The sequence below is a fragment of the Colobus angolensis genome, unplaced genomic scaffold (assembly GCF_000951035.1).
Source record: "Colobus angolensis palliatus isolate OR3802 unplaced genomic scaffold, Cang.pa_1.0 Scaffold52, whole genome shotgun sequence".
Classification (NCBI taxonomy): Eukaryota; Metazoa; Chordata; class Mammalia; order Primates; family Cercopithecidae; genus Colobus; species Colobus angolensis.
The window spans coordinates 231,765-251,515 of record NW_012118710.1 but is presented as its reverse complement, the minus strand read 5'-3'; the positions used below and the strand labels follow the sequence as shown (position 1 = coordinate 251,515).

At 44.0% G+C, this 19,751-nt stretch overlaps 1 protein-coding gene across 2 annotated transcripts in view; it reads right to left on the bottom strand.

Annotated features, from left to right (window-relative positions):
* The window catches only part of SLC20A2 (solute carrier family 20 (phosphate transporter), member 2), a 127,042-nt gene that overhangs the window by 26,231 nt on the left and 81,060 nt on the right, over positions 1–19,751 (bottom strand). For both annotated transcript variants that reach the window (XM_011960632.1, XM_011960630.1), the window contains 3 exons: positions 18,077–18,162; positions 14,975–15,071; positions 2,964–3,080 (listed from right to left, as the gene is read on the bottom strand). In XM_011960632.1, the coding sequence (XP_011816022.1) occupies positions 2,964–3,080; positions 14,975–15,071; positions 18,077–18,162 (300 nt within the window). The remainder of the gene's footprint in view (positions 1–2,963; positions 3,081–14,974; positions 15,072–18,076; positions 18,163–19,751) is intronic.

Genomic DNA, 19,751 nt, shown 5'->3' with positions numbered 1-19,751 from the left:
GGTTTCACCATGTTGGCCAAGATGGTCTCGATCTCCTGACCTTGTGATCCGCCTGCCTTGGCCTCCCAAAGTGCTGGGATTACAGGTGTGTGCCACTGTGCCGGGCCTATTTTGCTCGTTTTTTAATTATTTGTTTTCTAAAATTTCTTTTTATTTTTTGAATGCAAGTCCTTTGTAGGTATGGGATTTGCAAACATTTTCTCCCATTCTGTTCACAGTGCTTCTCACAGACCAATAATTTCAAATTTTGATGATGTACAAATTTATCAACTTGTCCTTTTTTTTCCTTTTTTTTTTTTGAGATGGAGTTTCGCTCTTCTTGCCCAGGGTGGAGTGCAATGGCATGATCTCGGCTCACTGTAACCTCCGCCTCCTGGGTTCAAGCAATTCTCCTGCCTCAGCCTCCCGAGTAACTGGGATTACAGGCATGAGCCACCTCACTCAGCTAATTTTGTATTTTTAATAGAGACAGGGTTTCTCCATGTTGGCCAGGCTGGTCTTGAACTCCTGACCTCAGGTGATCTGCCCACCTTGGCCTCCCAAAGTTCTGGGATTACAGGCGTGAGCCACCATGCCTGGCCCAACTTGTTCTTTTATAGAACATGTTTTTGGTGTCATATCTAAAAACTCTTTTCTCAACCCAAGGTCACAAAGTTTTCCCTTATATTTTTTTTTCCTAAAAGTCTTATTTTTTTTAAAATTTTGTATTTAGATCTATGATGCACTTTAAGCTATTTTTTAAAATAAGGTTTACGTTAAGGTTCTTATTTTGGCATACGGATGTCAAGTGTTCCAAAACCATTTGTTGAAAAGACTGTCCTTTCTACACTGAACTGCTTCTATACCCTTGTCTAAAACCCACTGGCCACATTAGTGTGGGTCTATTTCTAGACTCTATTCTTGTTCCATTCATCTATGTGTTTCTCTCTTCCCAAATTCCACACTGCTTTGTGGCTTCATAACAAGTCTTGAAGTCAGGTTAATATGAATCCTCCAACTTTTTTTCTTTTCCAAAATTGTTCCAGCTCATCTAGTTTCTTTGACTTACTACATGAACTTTAAAAGTGGCTTGTCTAAATCTACAAAATATCCTGCTGGGATTTCTATTTAAATTGTCTAAAGTCTAGAGATGAATCTGAGAAGAACTGGCATCTCTACTATACTGTCTTCCAATTCAGGAGCATGCTTTGTCTCATGTATTTTGGTCTTCTTCAAAACGTGAATCTCCAAATGCAGATATATCCATACTGAAATGTGACCCTATGGTACATGCTGAGACCAAATGTAAATACTTGTTTTTTGAGAGCTCTATAAAAAGCATGTGGCTTCAAGGCTTGAAATTCGAATATGGGGAATTGGGAATAGGAAAACAGCCCTGGCTGACTTCCTAAGCCATATTCTTCTTCTTAAAAACTGTTTTTCCTTTTAGTAACATGTGTTTTATTTTTATTGTTTCATTTTATTATATATATGTTATAATTACTATAGCTATAATAATACAATTATTATAGTACTATACAGTAGAGTACTATATTGCATATTATACTATACAGTTATTATATAGTATATTATATTATTCCACAGTATAATTATTACAGTACTATGATAATACAATTATCATTATAGGTTTTATATATATCTATAATACAATGCATATATCTATTTTTTTGAGATGGAGTCTCGCTGTGTCACCCAGGCTGGAGTGCAGTGGCTCACTGCAACCTCCGCCTCCTGGTTCAAGCAATTCTCCTGTTTCAGCCTCCTGCGTAGCTGGGACTACAGGCACCTGCCGCCAGGGCCCGGCTAATTTTTGTATTTTCAGTAGAGACAGGGATTTATTTACCTTGTTGGTCAGGCTGGTCTCGAACTCCTGACCTCAGGTGATCCACCCAACTTGGCCTCCCAAAGTGCTGGGATTATAGGTGTAAGCCACCATGCCCAGTCAAAAATGCATACAGTTTAAGCACCCAGGTGATGACCTGCTGCAAGTGGGCACACCCTAAAGCCCCTTCCCCGATGAAAACAAAGACATTTTATGCCCCTGATAAGTTCCCAAGCTGCCTTCTCCAACCCCCACCCATCCCAGGTGATCAGTGCTTTCTGTTGCTACAGATAAATTTTCCCTATTCTTAAATTTAATGGAAAGATCCATAAAACTTTTAAATGAAAATTTATGGAAATGTTATGAAAAATGCCAGCATGCAGAATAGCTACTCTTCCGGATCATGGACTTCTGCTCAGTATCACGGCTGTGGGATGCCTTCCGCTGTAGGGTCCCCAGCAGTTGATTCTCTCTATTGCTGCGTGGTCGTCCATCCCATGAATTTACTCAATTTGGTTACCCATTTGCCTGCTGACCAACACATGGGTTGTTTCTACTTTGGGCTTTTATGATGAAAAGATTTGTGTACAAGTCTTTTTATGAACACATGTTTTCATTTCTTTGGAGAAATAGCTAGGAGTGAAATTACTGGCCCACATGGTAAGTGTAAGGTTAACTTTATAAAGAAACTGCAAACCTAATTTCCAAAGTGGTTGCACCATTTTACATTTCAGCATAAACCTGGGAGAGTTCCAATTATTTCACTTCTTCACCTACATACGGAATGGCGAGAACTTTTTACTCTTAGCCATTCATGTGGGTGGGAAACAAAATCTCCTTGTGGTGTTAATTTGCATTTCTATGAAGTCTAACGTTTTTCCACAGGCTAGCAGAACTGGACTGCACGGTTAACTTTCAGTTACTCATGGCAACTGGGACCTTACTGCTCACCTGGGTTACAACTTATCAAGAAAATGTCTGAGCCAGAAAGCACTCAAGAACCGAGTGACAGAGGATGGGGTATGTTCTGGAGCCACCCACACTTCCTCTTCCTCCATTAGTAAGGATTATGTCGTATTACATGTGAGGTTTTGGAAATCAGGAGAATTTCTGTAAATCAGAAGAATCAAAAAGCCCATACCTGTTATTTTCCTCCGCATCCACGGACATACGAAGAGCCACACAAAGAAAGCAAACAGGAGGGCGACACCAAAGGAAATGAGGGCTATGGCCCACATGGGGAGAACCAGGCCGAGAACTGGGAAGGAAAATGAGAAGCAGTGTCATTACGGGAAACTTCTACAAGGTTAGGCCTCAGGGCAGTGGACTTCCCACTCCCCGAATTGAGAATGAATCGCCTGGATTTTGTAGTAAATAAAACTCTCAACCAAAAAAACATGCTGTACGTTTTGGAGTAGAAAGCTGTATGTTCAAGACATCCTATATCTTGCGAATATGTGCTTAAACTAGTTAGTAAGCTAATTATTAAAATTTTACCAACTGGGGGCTGGGTGCTGTAATCCCAGCACTTTGGGAGGCCAAAGTGGGAGGATCACCTGAGGTCAGGAGTTCGAGATCAGCCTGGCCAATATGGTAAAACCCTGTCTCTACAAAAATTCAAAAATTAGCTGGGCATGATGGCGCATGCCTGTAATCCCAGCTACTTGGGAGGCTGAGGCAGAAGAATCGTTTGAACCCAGGAGGGGGAGGTTGCTGTGAGCCAAGATTGCACCACTACACTCTAGCCTGGGCAATGGAGTGAGACTCCATCTCAAAACAAATAAATAAATAAAATAAAAATAAATAAATAAATAAAATTTTAACAACTGGGCACAAACAGCATATTTAAGTTGGGATGAAATCCATTTACATATTATTTCGATATCTAAATGGCTGCACGCACAAATGTGGCTGAGAGGGAGTCAGCTGAGGTCGGGCATGATGGCTCACACCTGTAATCCCAGCACTCTGGAAGGCTGTGGTAGGGGGATCACCTGAGGTCAGGAGTTCGAGACCAGCCTGACCAACATGGTGAAATCCCATCTTTACTAAAAATACGAAAAATTAGCCGGGCGCAGTGGCAGGTGGCTGTAATCACAGCTACTCAGGAGGCTGAGGCAGGAAAATCACTTGAACCTGGGAGGTGGAGGTTGCAGTGAGCCGAGATCATGCCATTGCACTCTAGTCTGGGCAACAAGAGTAAAACTCTGTCTCAAAAAAAAAAAAAAAAAAGAAAGAAGAAAAAAGAAAGGAGTCAGCTGTCTTCCATCCTGATGCCCACCCCAGCCCAGCCCACCTGTGGCAGGAAGCTGCTGTCTGGACACTGCCTGGCTCCCACAACTGAGGCCTCTCCTAGTTCCTCAGCAGCCAGCAGCCCTACTTTAAACAGACATGCGCCCTAGCCACATACACAGAACTTCTTTGAAATCAGTTGAGAAATAAAAGGATTTTTGTTGTTGTTTGTTTATTTTTATTTTTTATTTTTAAGAGACAAGGTCTTGTGATGTTGCCCAGGCTGGTCTCAAACTCCTAGCCTCATGGGATGTTCCTGCTTTGGCCTCCCAAAGAGTTGGGATTACAGGCGTGAGCCACCTGGCCCAAGGAATAAGAGTTTTTTAAAAGGACATTAACCTCAAATTTAATTCTTCTTTGAAGCATCAACTTATGGAATTACAGTGCAGAAAAACTTCACTCAAATCCCATAATGCACACTTAGCATAATAACATTAGTCAATCCAAGGGTGGAAGTGCACATGGTTTGAAAACGTCATCTTTTCATAGCACTGTCATATCTCCAGCACTCATCACCCTGAATTTTGTCCATCTGCTGTCAATGGTGACAATAGGCACATTCACACACATTCATACGTGCACAACTTAAACACTCATGCTGGCACATAAACTCACTGGAAGATGTGCAAGAATACTCACCACAGCATTATTTGTAATAGTAAGAATCTGTAGAACAACTAATACATGCACCATTATGAAAATATGAAATAATTATTGTAGACAGTCTTAAGAATTAGGTAGGTCTATATGTACTGATAAGGAAAGAGGCCCAAGATCCAATGAGTAATACAGGCTAGTTGTATGATATACACATAGCATCATGCAATTTATGTTTGAAAAATAAAACATCTACCTTTCCACATTCCTGCCATATCTGTGAATTTACAGAAAAAGTTCTGGGAAGATACAGTGGTTTCCAATTTCTTTATGGAGAGATGGGAGACTGGAGTGTAAATTTCACTTTTTATTACATATACTTTTATAGTGGTAACTTAAAAAATATATACAATAAGATAAGGATCTGCGAGAATTTACTAAAAAAAAGTAAAAAAATATAAAAAAGAAAAAGAAATAAAAATATATATACAATAAGAATGTCACTTTTGTAAATTGTTAAAAAATTTAATTCAAAGGGGTTAACTATTTAACACTTTGCTCTTAAATAAATTTGCAGTCTTTGTTATATTGTTAACCATTTTATACATATAAAGTAGCACAAAGTTACTCAACTGAAGTACTATTAGGCTGGGCAGGGTGCCTCATGCCTGTAATCCCAGCACTTTGGGAGGCTGAGGTGACTTGAAGCCAGGAGTTCAAGACCATCCTGAGCAACACAGTGACACCCTGTCTCTACAAAATAAAAATAAAAAGATTAGCTGGGAGTAGTGGTGCACGCCTGTAGTCCCAACTACTTGGGAGGCTGAGGTGGGAGGATTTCTTGAGCCCTGGAGTTTGAGGCTGCAGTGAGCTATGATAGCGCCACTGAACTCCAGCCTGGGCAACAGAGTGAGATCCTGCCTCAATAAAACCAAAAAAAAAAAAACAAAAATACACACACACACAGAGAAAAACATACTATTAAACATTTGGGCTGGGCACGGTGGGTCACACCTGTAATCCCAGCATTTTGGGAGGCCGAGGTGGGTGGATCACGAGGTCAGGAGATCAAGACCATCCTGGCTAAGATGGTGAAACCCCGTCTCTACTAAAAATACAAAAAAATTAGCTGGGCGTGGTGGCAGGCACCTGTAGTCCCAGCTACTCAGGAGGCTGAGGCAGGAGAATGGCGTGAACCCAGGGGGCGGAGTTGCAGTGAGCCAAGATCACGCCACTGCACTCCAGCCTGGGCAACAGAGCAAGATACTGTCTCAGAAGAAAAAAAAATTTTTTTTTTTATAATTGTAAGAGGTTGTATTAATAGAATAGGTAGTTAATACTATATATAGTCAGCATTAATGTATATAAGTATTAAAAACAAAAATCCAGAATCACCTAGCTCAGTGATAGCTAAGGTCACTGGGGGAGGACAGACACTTAACTGCTCGGCTCCCACCCCCCTGACTACATTGGAGGGCTACGGACTTGGCCCTGCCGCGCGGCTGCACTGACACCCAGCAGGCCCCATCCAACGCAGGCTCTGCGCCTGCACCCAAAGCTGAGAGCCGCTTGTGTGACCCCTTGGTTGGTTGCATTGGGCTGTGTCTGGGGCCAAGGCTTCCCAGCGTCTGCTGTCCAGCTTCATGTAGGGGTTCATACACGTGGCAAAGGATTGCACCAAAGCTGGTTCCTGCCAACTCGAATGGTACCTGCTCTTTACCAACCTCAAACTAACAACTGACACCAACACCAATCCCCCACACGGCTTCAAAGCATGGTTCCTGCCAACTCGAATGGTACCTGCTCTTTACCGACCTCAAACTAACAACTGACACCAACACCAATCCCCCACACGGCTTCAAAGCATGGTTCCTGAAGAGGTTTCCCTGCTGCTTCTCCGGTTTTGCTGATGATAAAATTGCTAATTGTGCTACTTTGGCTTAGCGCTACTGTGCCAAACTGATCTATGAGAAGCAAACCCTGCAGACCACCGGGAGAGAGAAGCAAGCTGAAATACATATTTCAAAAATGAGTGAACACTTTTGCTATCAGGTCCTATTTTTACCATTCATGCTGAGCAGGGCCCGGAACAGAAGTCAAGAAGGGCTACTTGATGGGCTCATTCTAGGACCACACCAGGCTCCCAGCAGGGTCACATGGGGTCCCAGATGGTGTCAGGACCAACGCCAAAAGGGTGAACCTGAGGTCGGGGGCAAGCCTTCTCACCCTGTGCTTAGACTTAAGATAATATCACCTGCCCTTTGCACCTTTGCCGTCACACCTGCCTCTACTACTGATGTGGCCTGGGAAATAGCCAGAAAACTCTAAAATCACCTCCCAGTCATGAGAAACTGGCAGGGGAAGCAGGAGAGAAACACATCACCCAGAGGGAGTGGTGGGGAAACAGAGTAACACGTCAAGGAGGAGGAAGAAGAGAGAAGGAACTTGGGAAAACAGGGGAAGCTGTTCACAGTAGTGAGAAGGGGAGCAGAATGGGGACAGGATCTTACTGAAGTATTCCAGCAGTTTGGTGATTTAGCAGAGAATCAGACAAGCACAAGGATTTACTTTTAAGGCTTGCATGTGAAAAACATAAACTGACAGTTACCTGTGTTACACAGCTCCAAACTGTACTAAGTATATAAAATCCAGTTTTGTAGATAAAAAACAATTCAATACAAAGATTCAGCACAGGACAGCACCTGAATCAATGCACACCCAAGGCAAATGGTTTTTCTCCTAAAAAGTCAAGACTGGCTTCTACACAACAACGTTTTTGACTAAAATACTTTCTATTAAATTGTCTTTCTGGTACGGATCTCAAATTGTTTCCAAACAATCATGCCTTCAGCAGGCAGTAAGATACAGCTGTCATTTCCCCCTGCGGATGGACATAGTGGGGCACAGCCTCAGTGGCTCATGTTCACTCAGCCAAAAGTGGCTGCCAGGAACCAGCGCCGGGAGCTCTGGATCTCCATTCTTGGCTCTAGCCACTAAATGGCCTTTCATGTCAAGCGCCTTTCATTTGCGGAGCAGCAAAGATACGAAGAATAGTGATTTAGCTCTAACCTCAAGCATCTTTACAATTCTATTCCACATTCCCAAAAGATGAGATGAATATTCAAGCCATTTAGGGAGAAGTACATAGAACTTTTTATACAAGCTCAGTCTCCATTGTTATTGCCTTGTTGTACTTCTTGTTTTTCACATCTAACACTCATGACTAAGGATCTATAAACAAATAAAACTTATATGGGACCGGTAAGGCTTTAGTCCATATCAGTTTCCTTATACCATGACCCATCATCTCCTCCCTACAACCTTCCTTCTCAGTGACTCAATGCACAGATTCTCTGTCTTCATTATATAAATAATCTATGCTTAGCGTAAAAATATCAGCGTATGGACAAATATGAACCTTCCTCATCATCCTCCCCTCTTCAACTTATTTCCCAGGGAGACAGTAAGAACTATTTGGTGTGTATCTTTCCAGGCATTTTCTAGGTAGGCACGGACACCATGTCAAACATTTATTTTTCTCTTTTCCTTTTATTAAACAGAAGCAGAATCCCACTATAAACTATTCTATGCTTTTGTCATATAACAATATACTGTGAATATCTTCTCACAGTAAACATTCACACTCATGTGTGTGCCCACACAGAACTTACCTCCTTTGCAGAACTGCTCTAATATCCTGCCTTATAAACTGAGCTTTGTCTTTTGCTCTAGATAGATCAAGATGTTCAAAGCATTAGAGGGGCTACCTATGTAACAGAAATGCTGAAACAACTTAGTTGAGGAAATAAAATTTAAAAAATGTGATTTCCTAATTTGCTCTGTAAGTAAAAAAAAAATGTATGTGTATATATATATATACACACATATATATGATATTAAAAATATATATATATTGCAGATGGTATCAACTTTTTTTGTTTTGTTTTGTTTTTGAGACAGAGTCTTACTCTATTGCCCAGGCTGGAGTACAGTGGTGCCATCTCGGCTCACTGTAACCTCCACCTCCCAGGTTCAAGTGATTCTCCTGCCTCAGCCTCCCAAGTAGCTGGGATTACAGGCACATGCCACTATGTCAAGCTAATTTTTGTATTTTTAGTAGAGATGGGGTTTTGCCATGTTGGCCAACCTGGTCTCGAACTCCTGACCTCAGATGATCCACCCACCTCAGCCTCCCAAAAGTGCTGGGATTACAGGCATGAGCCACCATGCCCAGCTTGATTTTGGTATCTATGGAGGTCCTAGGGCCAATCTCCGAGGAGAGGGAGGGACAATGACTGTGTGAAGCACTGATGATGTACTGGGCCCTGTGCCAGGTACCCTGCCTCCATTATCTCAGGGGTATAGTGTCCCTTGATCGGAGGTGCCACTCCTGGCCTTACTTTATAATTAGGAATAAGACTTAGGGAGGGGAGGGATGTCACATTCCTGACAGAACAGTCACCCAACTACAGAACCTAACGCTAACTTTATGACTAGGAATACTGCTTGTGCTTCGAGGGAATAATGAACTTCAAGATCCGTATACAGACTTTTTTTTTTTTTGAGACAGGGCCTCACTCTGTCTTCTGGCTTGAGTGCAGGGCCACGATCATAGTTCATGACAGTCTTTACTCCCTTATACAGATTTTACAATTTTTATTATTATTCTTGTTATTTTTGTAGAGATGGGGTCTTGCTATGTTGCCAAGGCTGGTCTTGAACACCTGGACTCAAGTGATGCTGCCTCCTCAGCCTTCTTAAGTGCTGGAATTACAGGTGTTAACCACCATGACCAGCCCAGATTTTTTATACTCCTAATTAAGAAGGTGGCTGCTAGGCCGGGCGTGGTGGCTCAAGCCTGTAATCCCAGCACTTTGGGAGGCCGAGACGGGTGGATCATGAGGTCAGGAGATCGAGACCATCCTGGCTAACACGATGAAACCCTGTCTCTACTAAAAATACAAAAAACTAGCCGGGCGAGGTGGCAGGTGCCTGTAGTCCCAGCTACTCGGGAGGCTGAGGCAGGAGAATGGCGTGAACCCAGGAGGCGGAGCTTGCAGTGAGCTGAGATCCGGCCACTGCACTCCAGCCTGGACGACAGAGCGAGACTCCATCTCAAAAAAAAAAAAAAAAAAAAAAAAAATAAAACTGTCTGCTAGGCCGGGCGTGGTGGCTCAAGCCTGTAATCCCAGCACTTTGGGAGGCCGAGACGGGTGGATCACGAGGTCAGGAGATCGAGACCATCCTGGCTAACACGATGAAACCCTGTCTCTACTAAAAATACAAAAAACTAGCCGGGCGAGGTGGCAGGTGCCTGTAGTCCCAGCTACTCGGGAGGCTGAGGCAGGAGAATCCCTGAACTCAGGAGACAGAGCTTGCAGTGAGCTGAGATCGCACCACTGCACTCCAGCCTGGGAGACAGAGCAAGACTCTGTCTAAAAATAATAATAATAATAATATATATACATACATATATATATATATATATAGAGAGAGAGAGAGAGAGAGAGAAGGGGGTGGAGAGAGAGAGAGAGAGAACGCGAGCGAGCGAAGAGACAGCACGTGCCAGGTTCCCAAATATACCAGAAGACATTTTAAAGAGAGTTAAGAGAAGAGAAAGAATTTGTTAAGATCGGGCGCGGTGGCTCACAGCTGTAATCCCAGCACTTTGGGAGGCCGAGGCGGGCGGATCACAAGGTCAGGAGTTCGAGACCATCCTGGCTAACACGGTGAAACCCCATCCCTACTAAAAATACAAAAAATTAGCCAGGCGTGGTGGCGGGTGCCTGTAGTCCCAGCTACTCGGGAGGCTGAAGCAGGAGAATGGCATGAACCCGGGAGGCGGAGTTTGTAGTGAGCCAAGATTGTACCACTGCACTCCATCCTGGGTGACAGAGCGACACTCTGTCCCAGAAAAAAAAAAAAAAGAATTTGTTAAGGTTGATGCAATTTTTATTGTCATTAACTGCAACATTACATACCAGGTATTATACGTGGTGTTTTAAACTACCTCCTGTATCTGTATAATGTCACATCTAAGACCCCAGGGCTCAGGACTGGAGGTGTGGTTCAAATTCTGGTTCTGCATCCTACTAGTTACAGGACCTTGGGTACTCAGCATTGCCTTGCCTCAGTTTCCCACCTGTAAAATGAGGTTATTTGTATTGCCAATCACCAAGAGTAGTTGGGAGGACTAAAAGGATTAATCCACATAAAGCTCAGTTCAATACACTTACATTATTTATTTCTCACAACAACCCTATGAAGTATTTATATTAGTATTTATATTATTTTCAGAGTCTCATTCGTCACACAGTTTAATTTTCCCTAAGAGAATTTACTCTCCCAGTCAGATGATATTTTTAGCGAATGTGCCAACTGCAGCCAAAAGATGGGGAAAAGAAGAGATGAAAAAAAAGGCCACGTATAGAAAAAGTCAGACTTTTATTAAAAATCATAATTGTCTTCTTTTGACAGTTGGAAGAAACAGGAAGCAAGAAGAATAGAGGGTGGAAAAAATAAAACACAGAAATGAAAAAACCCCATCCATATCAATGCCAATTCCCATGTTCAGGACTTGGCACCACAGAAGGCGTCCTCAGCTTTCACTGGCTCAGTCTCTCAAGTCAACAACCTGGGAGGTGTCTGGTGATTGCAGGAGACTTTGCTTTCTGTTCAGCTAATTTGAGCTCTAAGAGCCCATATAAAATAAGAACAAGGGGCCAGGCACGGTGGCTCACGTCTGTAATCCCGCTTTGAGGGGCCGAGGCAGGCGGATCACGAGGTCAGGAGTTCGAGACCAGCCTGGACAACGTAGTAAAATCCCATCTACTAAAAATGCAAAAGACTAGCCAGTTGTGGTGGCAGGTGCCTGTAATCCCAGCTACTCAGGAGGCTGAAGCAAGATAATCGCTTGAACCCGGGAGGCAGAGGTTGCAGTGAGCTGAGATTGCGCCATTGCACTCCAGCCTGGATGACAGTGCAAGAGTTCATCTCAAAAAAAAAAGAAAAAAAAAACAAGGACTAAGATATCTCCCCCTATAGAGTTCACTTCCAAACCAGCGCTCCAGGCCTTCCAAGTGCCTGGCACTATGAGATGTTTGAGGGATTCACACGCTAGGTGGTGCACTTAACTCCATGGCTCCATGGTTTGGAACTGGGTTTTTCTCTGTCACTCACTTAAAAAAAATTGTTTTGTTTTGTTTTGTTTTTGAGATGGAGTCTTGCTTTGTCGACGAGGCTGGAGTGCAGTGGCGGGATCTCGGCTCACTGCAATCTCCACCTCCCAGGTTCAAGTGATTTTCCTGCCTCAGCCTCCCAGGTAGCGGGGACTACAGGCGCCCGCCACCATGCCCAACCAATTTTTGTATTTTTACTAGAGACGGAGTTTCACCATGTTGGCCACACTGCTTTAGAAATCTTGACCTGGTTCAAGTGGTCCACCTTTCTCAGCCTCCCAAACAGTGGGGATTACAGGCACGAGTCACTGCGCCCAGCCTCCTCACTTACAAGTTGATGGGTGCAGCACACCAACATGGCACAAGTATACATATGTAACAAACCTGCACGTTGTGCACATGTACCCTAGAACTTGAAGTACAACAACAACAAAAAATTTTTTAAAATTTATCCTGGGGCCCACACTTCAAAAAGCTGTGACACACTTCTCAGTCCATGAATTATCAAACCTAAAGGGGCAGCAGGTTGCTGTTACCTATGACTGGGATTTCACCTTCCTCCTGCTCTCCTCATCCCTCCAACCTTTGCTTCCTGCTTTCTTAGAACCTAAAGCAGCTCTGTTGCTCCCCCTTTCCTCATCCTCAAATCAGCCAAAGTCTGGAAGCCCCACAGAGAGTATTTAAACCCTTTTTTTTTGAGACAGAGTCTCGCTCTGTCACCCAGGCTGGAGTGCAGTGGTGCAATCTTGGCTCACTGCAACCTCCGCCTCCCAGGTTCAAGCAATCCTCCTGCCTCAGCCTCCCAAGTAGCTGGGACTATAAGTGCGCACCATCATGCCCAGCTAGTTTTTGTATTTTTAGTAGGGATGGGGTTTCACCATGTTGGCCAGGATGGTCTTGATCTCTTGAGCTTGTGATCCACACACCTCGGCCTCCCAAAGTGTTGAGATTACAGGCGTGGCCACTATGCCCAGAACGTAAATTCAGAACATTACAATCAATGTTCTGAATGCTGCACAGATGGCACAGTAAAAGGTTATATAATGTTAGAATCATTTAGAAATAATTTATTTGCAGTACTGAAACATACAAAATATAATTAGATATGTGTAATAAAATCTGAGGAACATTACATTGAGAAGTCCTAGTTTGAGAAAGTAATAACAATTTCCACTATTTTGGAAGAGGCTACTTTTCAATTATGATAAGACATGTCAGTTAGCAGAAATTTCATCTTTAAAACACAGAGAGGGAGGCTTTTCTGTCAAATATGGCCAATAACCGAATCTTCATCCATAAAGGACATTAACAAGATGAAAACTAGCACAAACTAACCCATCTATTGTCACCACAGATCCCACAATCTGGCTGTAGGAGGCGCATCTCACAAATAGAAGAGGAATATTCTCTAGCAAACATGTACAGAAATATTTAACAGAATGCTAGCAGCTCATCAGTGCTGAAATGGGTGCAAATAAGAATACCATACATAAGTTTATTCCTTTTCCTATTCAAGGTCTAAAAGAAAAGAACTAGGCCAGGTGCAGTATGGCTCACACCTATAATCCCAGCACTTTGGGAAGCTGAGGCAGGAGGATTACTTGAGGCCAGGAGTTCGATGCCAGCCTGGGCAATATAGAGTCCCCATCTCTACAAAAAATACAAAATTAGCTGGGTGTGGTGGTGCACACCTGTGGTCCCGGCTACTCAGGGAGCTGAGGTGGGAGGATTGATTCGGCCCACGAGGTCGAAGCTGCCGTGGGCTATGATTGCGCCACTGCACTCCAGCCTGAACAATACAGAAAAAAAAAAAAAAAAGTGGCTCACGTCTGAAATCCCAGCACTTTGGGAGGCCAAGGTGGGTGGATCACGAGGTCAGGAGATCGAGACCATCCTGGCTAACATGGTGAAACCCAGTCTCTACTAAAAATACAAAAAATTGGTGGCGGGCGCCTGTAGTCCCAGCTGCTTGGGAGGCTGAGGCAGGAGAATGGTGTGAACCTGGGAGGCGAAGGTTGCAGTGAGCCGAGATCGCGCCGCTGCACTCCAGTCTGGGTGACAGAGCAAGACTCCATCTCAAAATAAATAAATAAATAAATAATTTTTAACCCCCTCCACAAAAACCCTCTGAACCTTTATACAAAAAACAAAAGCGGCTGGGCGCAGTGGCTCACGCCTGTAATCCCAGCACTTTGGGAGGTCAAGGCGGGCAGATCACAAGGTCAGGAGTTCGAGACCAGCCTGGCCAACATTGTGAAACCCTGTCTCTACTAAAAATACAAAAATTAGCCAGGTGTGGTGGTGGGCGCCTGTAATCCCAGCTACTCAGGAGGCTGAAGCAGGAGAATTGCTTGAGGCGGAGGTTGCAGTTTGCCGAGATCGCGCCAATGCACTCCAGCCTGGGTGACAGAGCGAGACTCCGTCTCGAAAATAAACAAACAAACATAAACAACAACAACAACAAAACCCATGAGAATGACAAGAAAAGGAGTAATTCAGCAAAGAAAAGCAACATTGGCTTTGGTATCTAAAAAAACAAAGCATGGCTTCTAGTCTCTGGATTAACTGGTCTGATATTTCCAGGGGGCTGTGCTCTGTGCTGTGGATGGCTTTAGAGCTCCACTGGGCATTGCTGTTGTGTGGACTGTCCCACTCACTGGGTGCCAGGCGTGGCCCCAGGTGCTCCATACCCTCTCCTGACCCTGGCACAACCCTGCAGGCATGTGGGATTAGATCAGGTTCTGAGGCTCAGAGTGGCTGAGTAAGCTGTGGGGGCAACACGGCTGCGTAAACCGCAGAGTGGGGATTTAATTTTCTTTTCTAACTTGAAAGTCTGCTGCCTTTGTACTCTACATATCTCTTGGGTATTTAACTAAGACAAGCAAATGCATTTACCACTCTTTTTACTATTCTATAATGACCATGAGTAATGCATCTTACTATCAGCCAACACCTCCAGCATCTATTCCATAATGACCATGAGTAATGCTTTTTACTGTCAGCCAACAATGCCAGCACCAAATAAACTGATACTGTTAGAATACAATGCACTTTGCCTCTGGAGTGTGCTTCCAACGATCCTTACCTGGTGCTCCTGTGTACATGATGGAAAAGACATTGATTGCTATGGTAGCAGCATAGAATACTGGGAGTGCCCGGAGACCATTGGGAACAGGGTCTTCCTGTGGGACAAGGAGACAGAGCGGGAGGTCAGGATCCCAGCAGCACTTGGAGCCAACACAGACAAAATGATACAAAACACTGTTACAAGAAACTCTTCCCAAACCCGTGTGGCCAAAAGGATGGGCGTTGTTACTGCCTATGATCTGCTCCACTTCTACAGAAATGGCATTGGCTGGGGCCATCTCTCCCACACAAATGCAATGTCAAAGAGCCCACTGTTGTGGCCAGTAGACACATTAAAGCACTGGAATCACATGAGCTGATGTCACACTTGGAAACAGAAAAGAACTGTTGGGTCAAGCCGGTTCCGGAGGACCAAAGCCCAGAGCTCAGCATCTCCTTCCTCAAAACCCGTTGCGCTCACTACAGCCAAATCCAGGTTTGGCCCTAACTGGCTACACTCAACAAATAATTTGAGATTCCAACCTCCAAGCATCCTCTAAGAGAGTCAGATTACTTCATGAGATTTTACAACACTCTATTACACAACGCATCTTAGCTATGTTACCATGTGCTACGGATTTCCGAATCTTTTCACAAGGTATAGTATTTAACCTTCAACTATTAGAAGTTAAAAAGAACTGCGGTTCCTTGTCAAATAACTTATTTGCCGTTTGATATTTATTTACTACTTCAGGCTTCTGCTACAACATTCCCTAAATCTAGTAAGTTCCACAAGAATAGTACTGTGCATGTTTTCAGTTAAATAACATTTAACAGAATATGAGACATTTAGAGTTTTTAGCAGATCTACAGAGAATTTTGAAGTAAAAATATGGGCCAGGAACTCCCATCAATGTAGCACTGGCACACAGATGTGGCTCAAATGATTCAAAAAGGGACTAACTTCTAATAACCATGAAGGCCACATTTACATGAACATGCTACCTGCCATGATAAAAGGAAAATTAGGTCTAAAAATTGATGAGAGCTGCAGAAGTATGGATAAGCATCTCAAAGACTGCTACTGCCAAATGCAAACATACCTGGAAGTCAAGTATGTTTGCAGAACAGCACAGCCCATCAAGGAGCTGTTCTGGAATGTCTCAAGGAGCCAAGAGCACTTGTCAAGAGGCTCAAGTTGAATGCAGTAAGGCATGCTGCAGCAAGAGCAGGGCAGAATGAGACTCAAGTGTGGGAGTGTCACACCAGACCAGGCAGGGGAGGCAGCCATGTGGCAAACACTGAGATTAATGAGCTGGAGCCTGGCATGAGTGACACAGCCAGTTATGATCATCTGTGACATATCACGTGAAAAGAACCCAGGAGGAACTGGAAACAAAATGCTGGGAGGCTCAATTCCTGTGGCCTCTGGTTTCCACAGCATTGTTTTCTTAGGGACAACAGTTGCTAAAGACAGATTCCCAACCAATAACTTCTGCAGGTGGACAACCCCGAGTCTGTGTTTTCAATTAAATCATCATATATTGCCTCAAATATCTTTTTTTTTTTTCCTCTTGAGACACAGTCTCACTCTGTCACCCAGACTGGAGTGCAGTGGTGCGATCTTGGCTCACTGCAACCTCTGCCTCCAGCATTCAAGCGATTCTCATGTCTCTGCCTCCCAAGTAGCTGGGACTAAGGCATGAGCCACCATTCCGGGCTAACTTTTTGTATTTTTTAGTAGAGAAGGTGTTTCGCTATATTTGCCAGGCTGGTCTCGAACTCCTGACCTCAAGTGATCCACTGCGCCTGGCCTAAAATAACTTATTCAGAAACTCATTGACAGACTTCTTGTTTGACCTGTCTCCTTTCTTCCCCCTACTTCCTTTCTCTCTCTCCCTCCCTCCTTTCCACCTATCCATCCCTCCATCATCTGCCACTCATCCAAGCATCTGTTATTCCCTCCTCCTAAATATTTACCAAGTGTCTTGTAAGTGCTAAGCACAGTACTGGGCCCTGGAATACAGAAGTGGCCAGGGCGGTCATGGTTTCTGCTCTCAGAGATCTTACAGTCAAATAGTGAACAGGCAACTAAGCAAGAAATGAAGCACCATATGATATGCTAAGTGCCGTGATGGGAAGGTGGACTGTGGCCAGAGCTCAAAAGAGAGGGAACCAAGCGAATCTGGGGGAGGGGAGGAGAGGAGCAGCTTCCTGGGAAGTGACACCTAAGGGCTGAGTAGGGCTTGCCAGGTTAGCACAGATTCCAGAGACAGGAGGGGAGGCGTGAAGGCTGGCAGGCTACAGAGGGGTGTGCCTTTAAGATGTGAATATGAGTGTGCCTGGTCCCAGGAGAAGCAGGCGTGAGAAACGGTGAGGGCAAGTTCGTGCTCTCTGAGAGAATGGACCCTTCAATAGATGGCCAAGCAAGGCTGCGAGAAAAGGGCTGCGCTAGCTTCCAAGCAAGGTACAGCCTGGAGGGTACGTCCCTGCCTGCAGAGAAAGAGTGCACTCGATGGTTATCAAACACTGCAGCAACCTCGTGACTGCCAAACAAAAAAAGATAGCCACATTTTTGTCTAGAACATTGATCTCAGTAAGCACTAATTTTTTTTGACAAGTTGTACCCAATAGGTGTATTTCCTTCTTTTTATCCTTTCCTCAAATTGAGTCAGTGTTTCAGTCTTGCTCTATCCATTAAAAACAAAAACAAAAAAAAAAAAGGAAAACATCTTCACATTTGGGTAAGGAAATTCTCCAGCTGTTTTTTAATAACAGTTTCAAAATCTTAACACTATCTCATTCTATTCTGCTTAACATTCAGAAAATAATTACCTTTCCTTTTTGAGGTCTCAGCACAATTTCTGGGAGTGTTGATTAATGAATTAAAGTACAGAGCCAAGAAACACTATTTACAGTGCTTGTTTCTGGGGGAATCTCTGGGTAATTTACCTTGGCTCTTTCTGGCTATTTGTAATAACATCTGATGCTAACTGCAGGGTGCTGTTCCTTAACAATGTATGAATACAATTATTCCTCTCACCCCTCTCATTATTAATTTCTACTGAGCAGAGCCAAAATTAGTTCCTAAGATTTAATTCAACGTAGCAGCCCCACTTACCTTTTTTAAGATGAAAATTCTGATGAGTACAAACAGCAGGCCAGACATGAAACCAGACAACAGTGGAGATATAAACCAAGAAGCAACTGAATAATTAAAAAAAAAAAACTAATGAATGTTCAAATTCATCCATAATTATGGTCCTATTCATAGAACACAATGATAAACAAAATGTATTACATACAATCATAAATATTTCCAGAATTATTTACCTTTAATTCAGAACCTAACGAGCCCTGTGACTTGGCAGAGCTGACCTTCACGCATTTATGGCCACACTCAGACACCAATACACAGTCACACACCACTGACCACACTGCCAGTGCAGGGTCAAGAAACCCCTGCCCTGAGTTCAGGCCTCAGAAGACAGCATCCTGAGTCCTGCCTCCCATGGAGTCTTTCTGCCTGCCCTTCTTATCAGCACATATGGAGACTCGGTCGCTGTTCCAACAGTAAGGGTTATTTAAAAGCTGGGTCAACTTCCATTTCCTTTGCCAAGGCCAGCCGGGTACTTTCATTCCTGCCATCTAACTGCTGGAACTCTGAAACTTTTAGCCTCTAGCCAAGTAGTTCCCGCCTCTGGCTGCACGGTGGAACCATCTGTGGCATTTTCAGAAACTAGTTTGGCTCTGGCTGGACCCCCAGAATTCTGATTTAAAAGGCTGGGAATGGGGTATGGGCATTGGCATTTTTAAATCGCTTCCTAGGTCATTCTAAAGTGCAGCCAGAGTTGAGAACCACTGTTCTAGAAGCCTGGGATGGAAGGTGGGTTTCCTTGTGGTCTGTGCTCCTGCCTGGCAGCTCAGGGATCCCGTTTGACCCAGGACTCCTAAGGCCATCATGATTCTTGTAAAAAACTGAGTAAGCCAGAATATGGAAATGGAGTGAAAGAGTACCGTTCACGATGGGAGGATTGGTATTTGTGGAGCTGAATGGATTTACCTCTTGCTAAAAGCCGAGCCAGGCACTAACTTGTTAGACACCTGAGAATGGGTGCAGGTTTACATCTGGTCCCTGCCGGGCAGGCTTACAAGGTAGAGAGGACACTTGGCAGAGTGTTTCTTCCCAAAGGGCAGGCTGGATGACCTCTTTTTTTTTTCTTTTTTTGAGACAGGGTCTTGCTCTGTCACCCAGGGGTGGAGTGCGTGGCATAATCATGGCTCACTGCAGCCTCAACCTCCGAGGCACAAGTGATCCTCCCACCTCAGCCTCCTGAGTAGCTGGGCTACAAGTGTGCACCATCACACCAGGCTAATTTCCTTTTTTACTTTTATTTTTTTGTAAAGATGGGGTCTTGCTATGTTGCTCAGGCTGGTCTTGAACTCCTGGGTTAAAGTAATCCTCCTGCCTTGGTCTCCCAAAGTGTTGGAATTATAGGCCTGAGCCACTGCGCCTGGCCTGGATGATCTGTTGAATGCAGGGACATATCATGGGGCTCACTTTGAGGCTTCCCCAAGACTATGAACTCCTGGATTCCAGGCATCTTCCTCACCTGTGCCCAGTCTTTCTCTGACCTACAGATTGACTTAAGTCTAATACATTTCTTACCTGCCTGGGAAGAACAGAGGGCGATTTCCAAAGCTGGATGACAAGGTAACATTTCAAAAGAGTAGAGTTAAACAACTGTCTAGCACATAATAGTTCACTATCTCTGTTAACAGGAATTTTGGCCAGG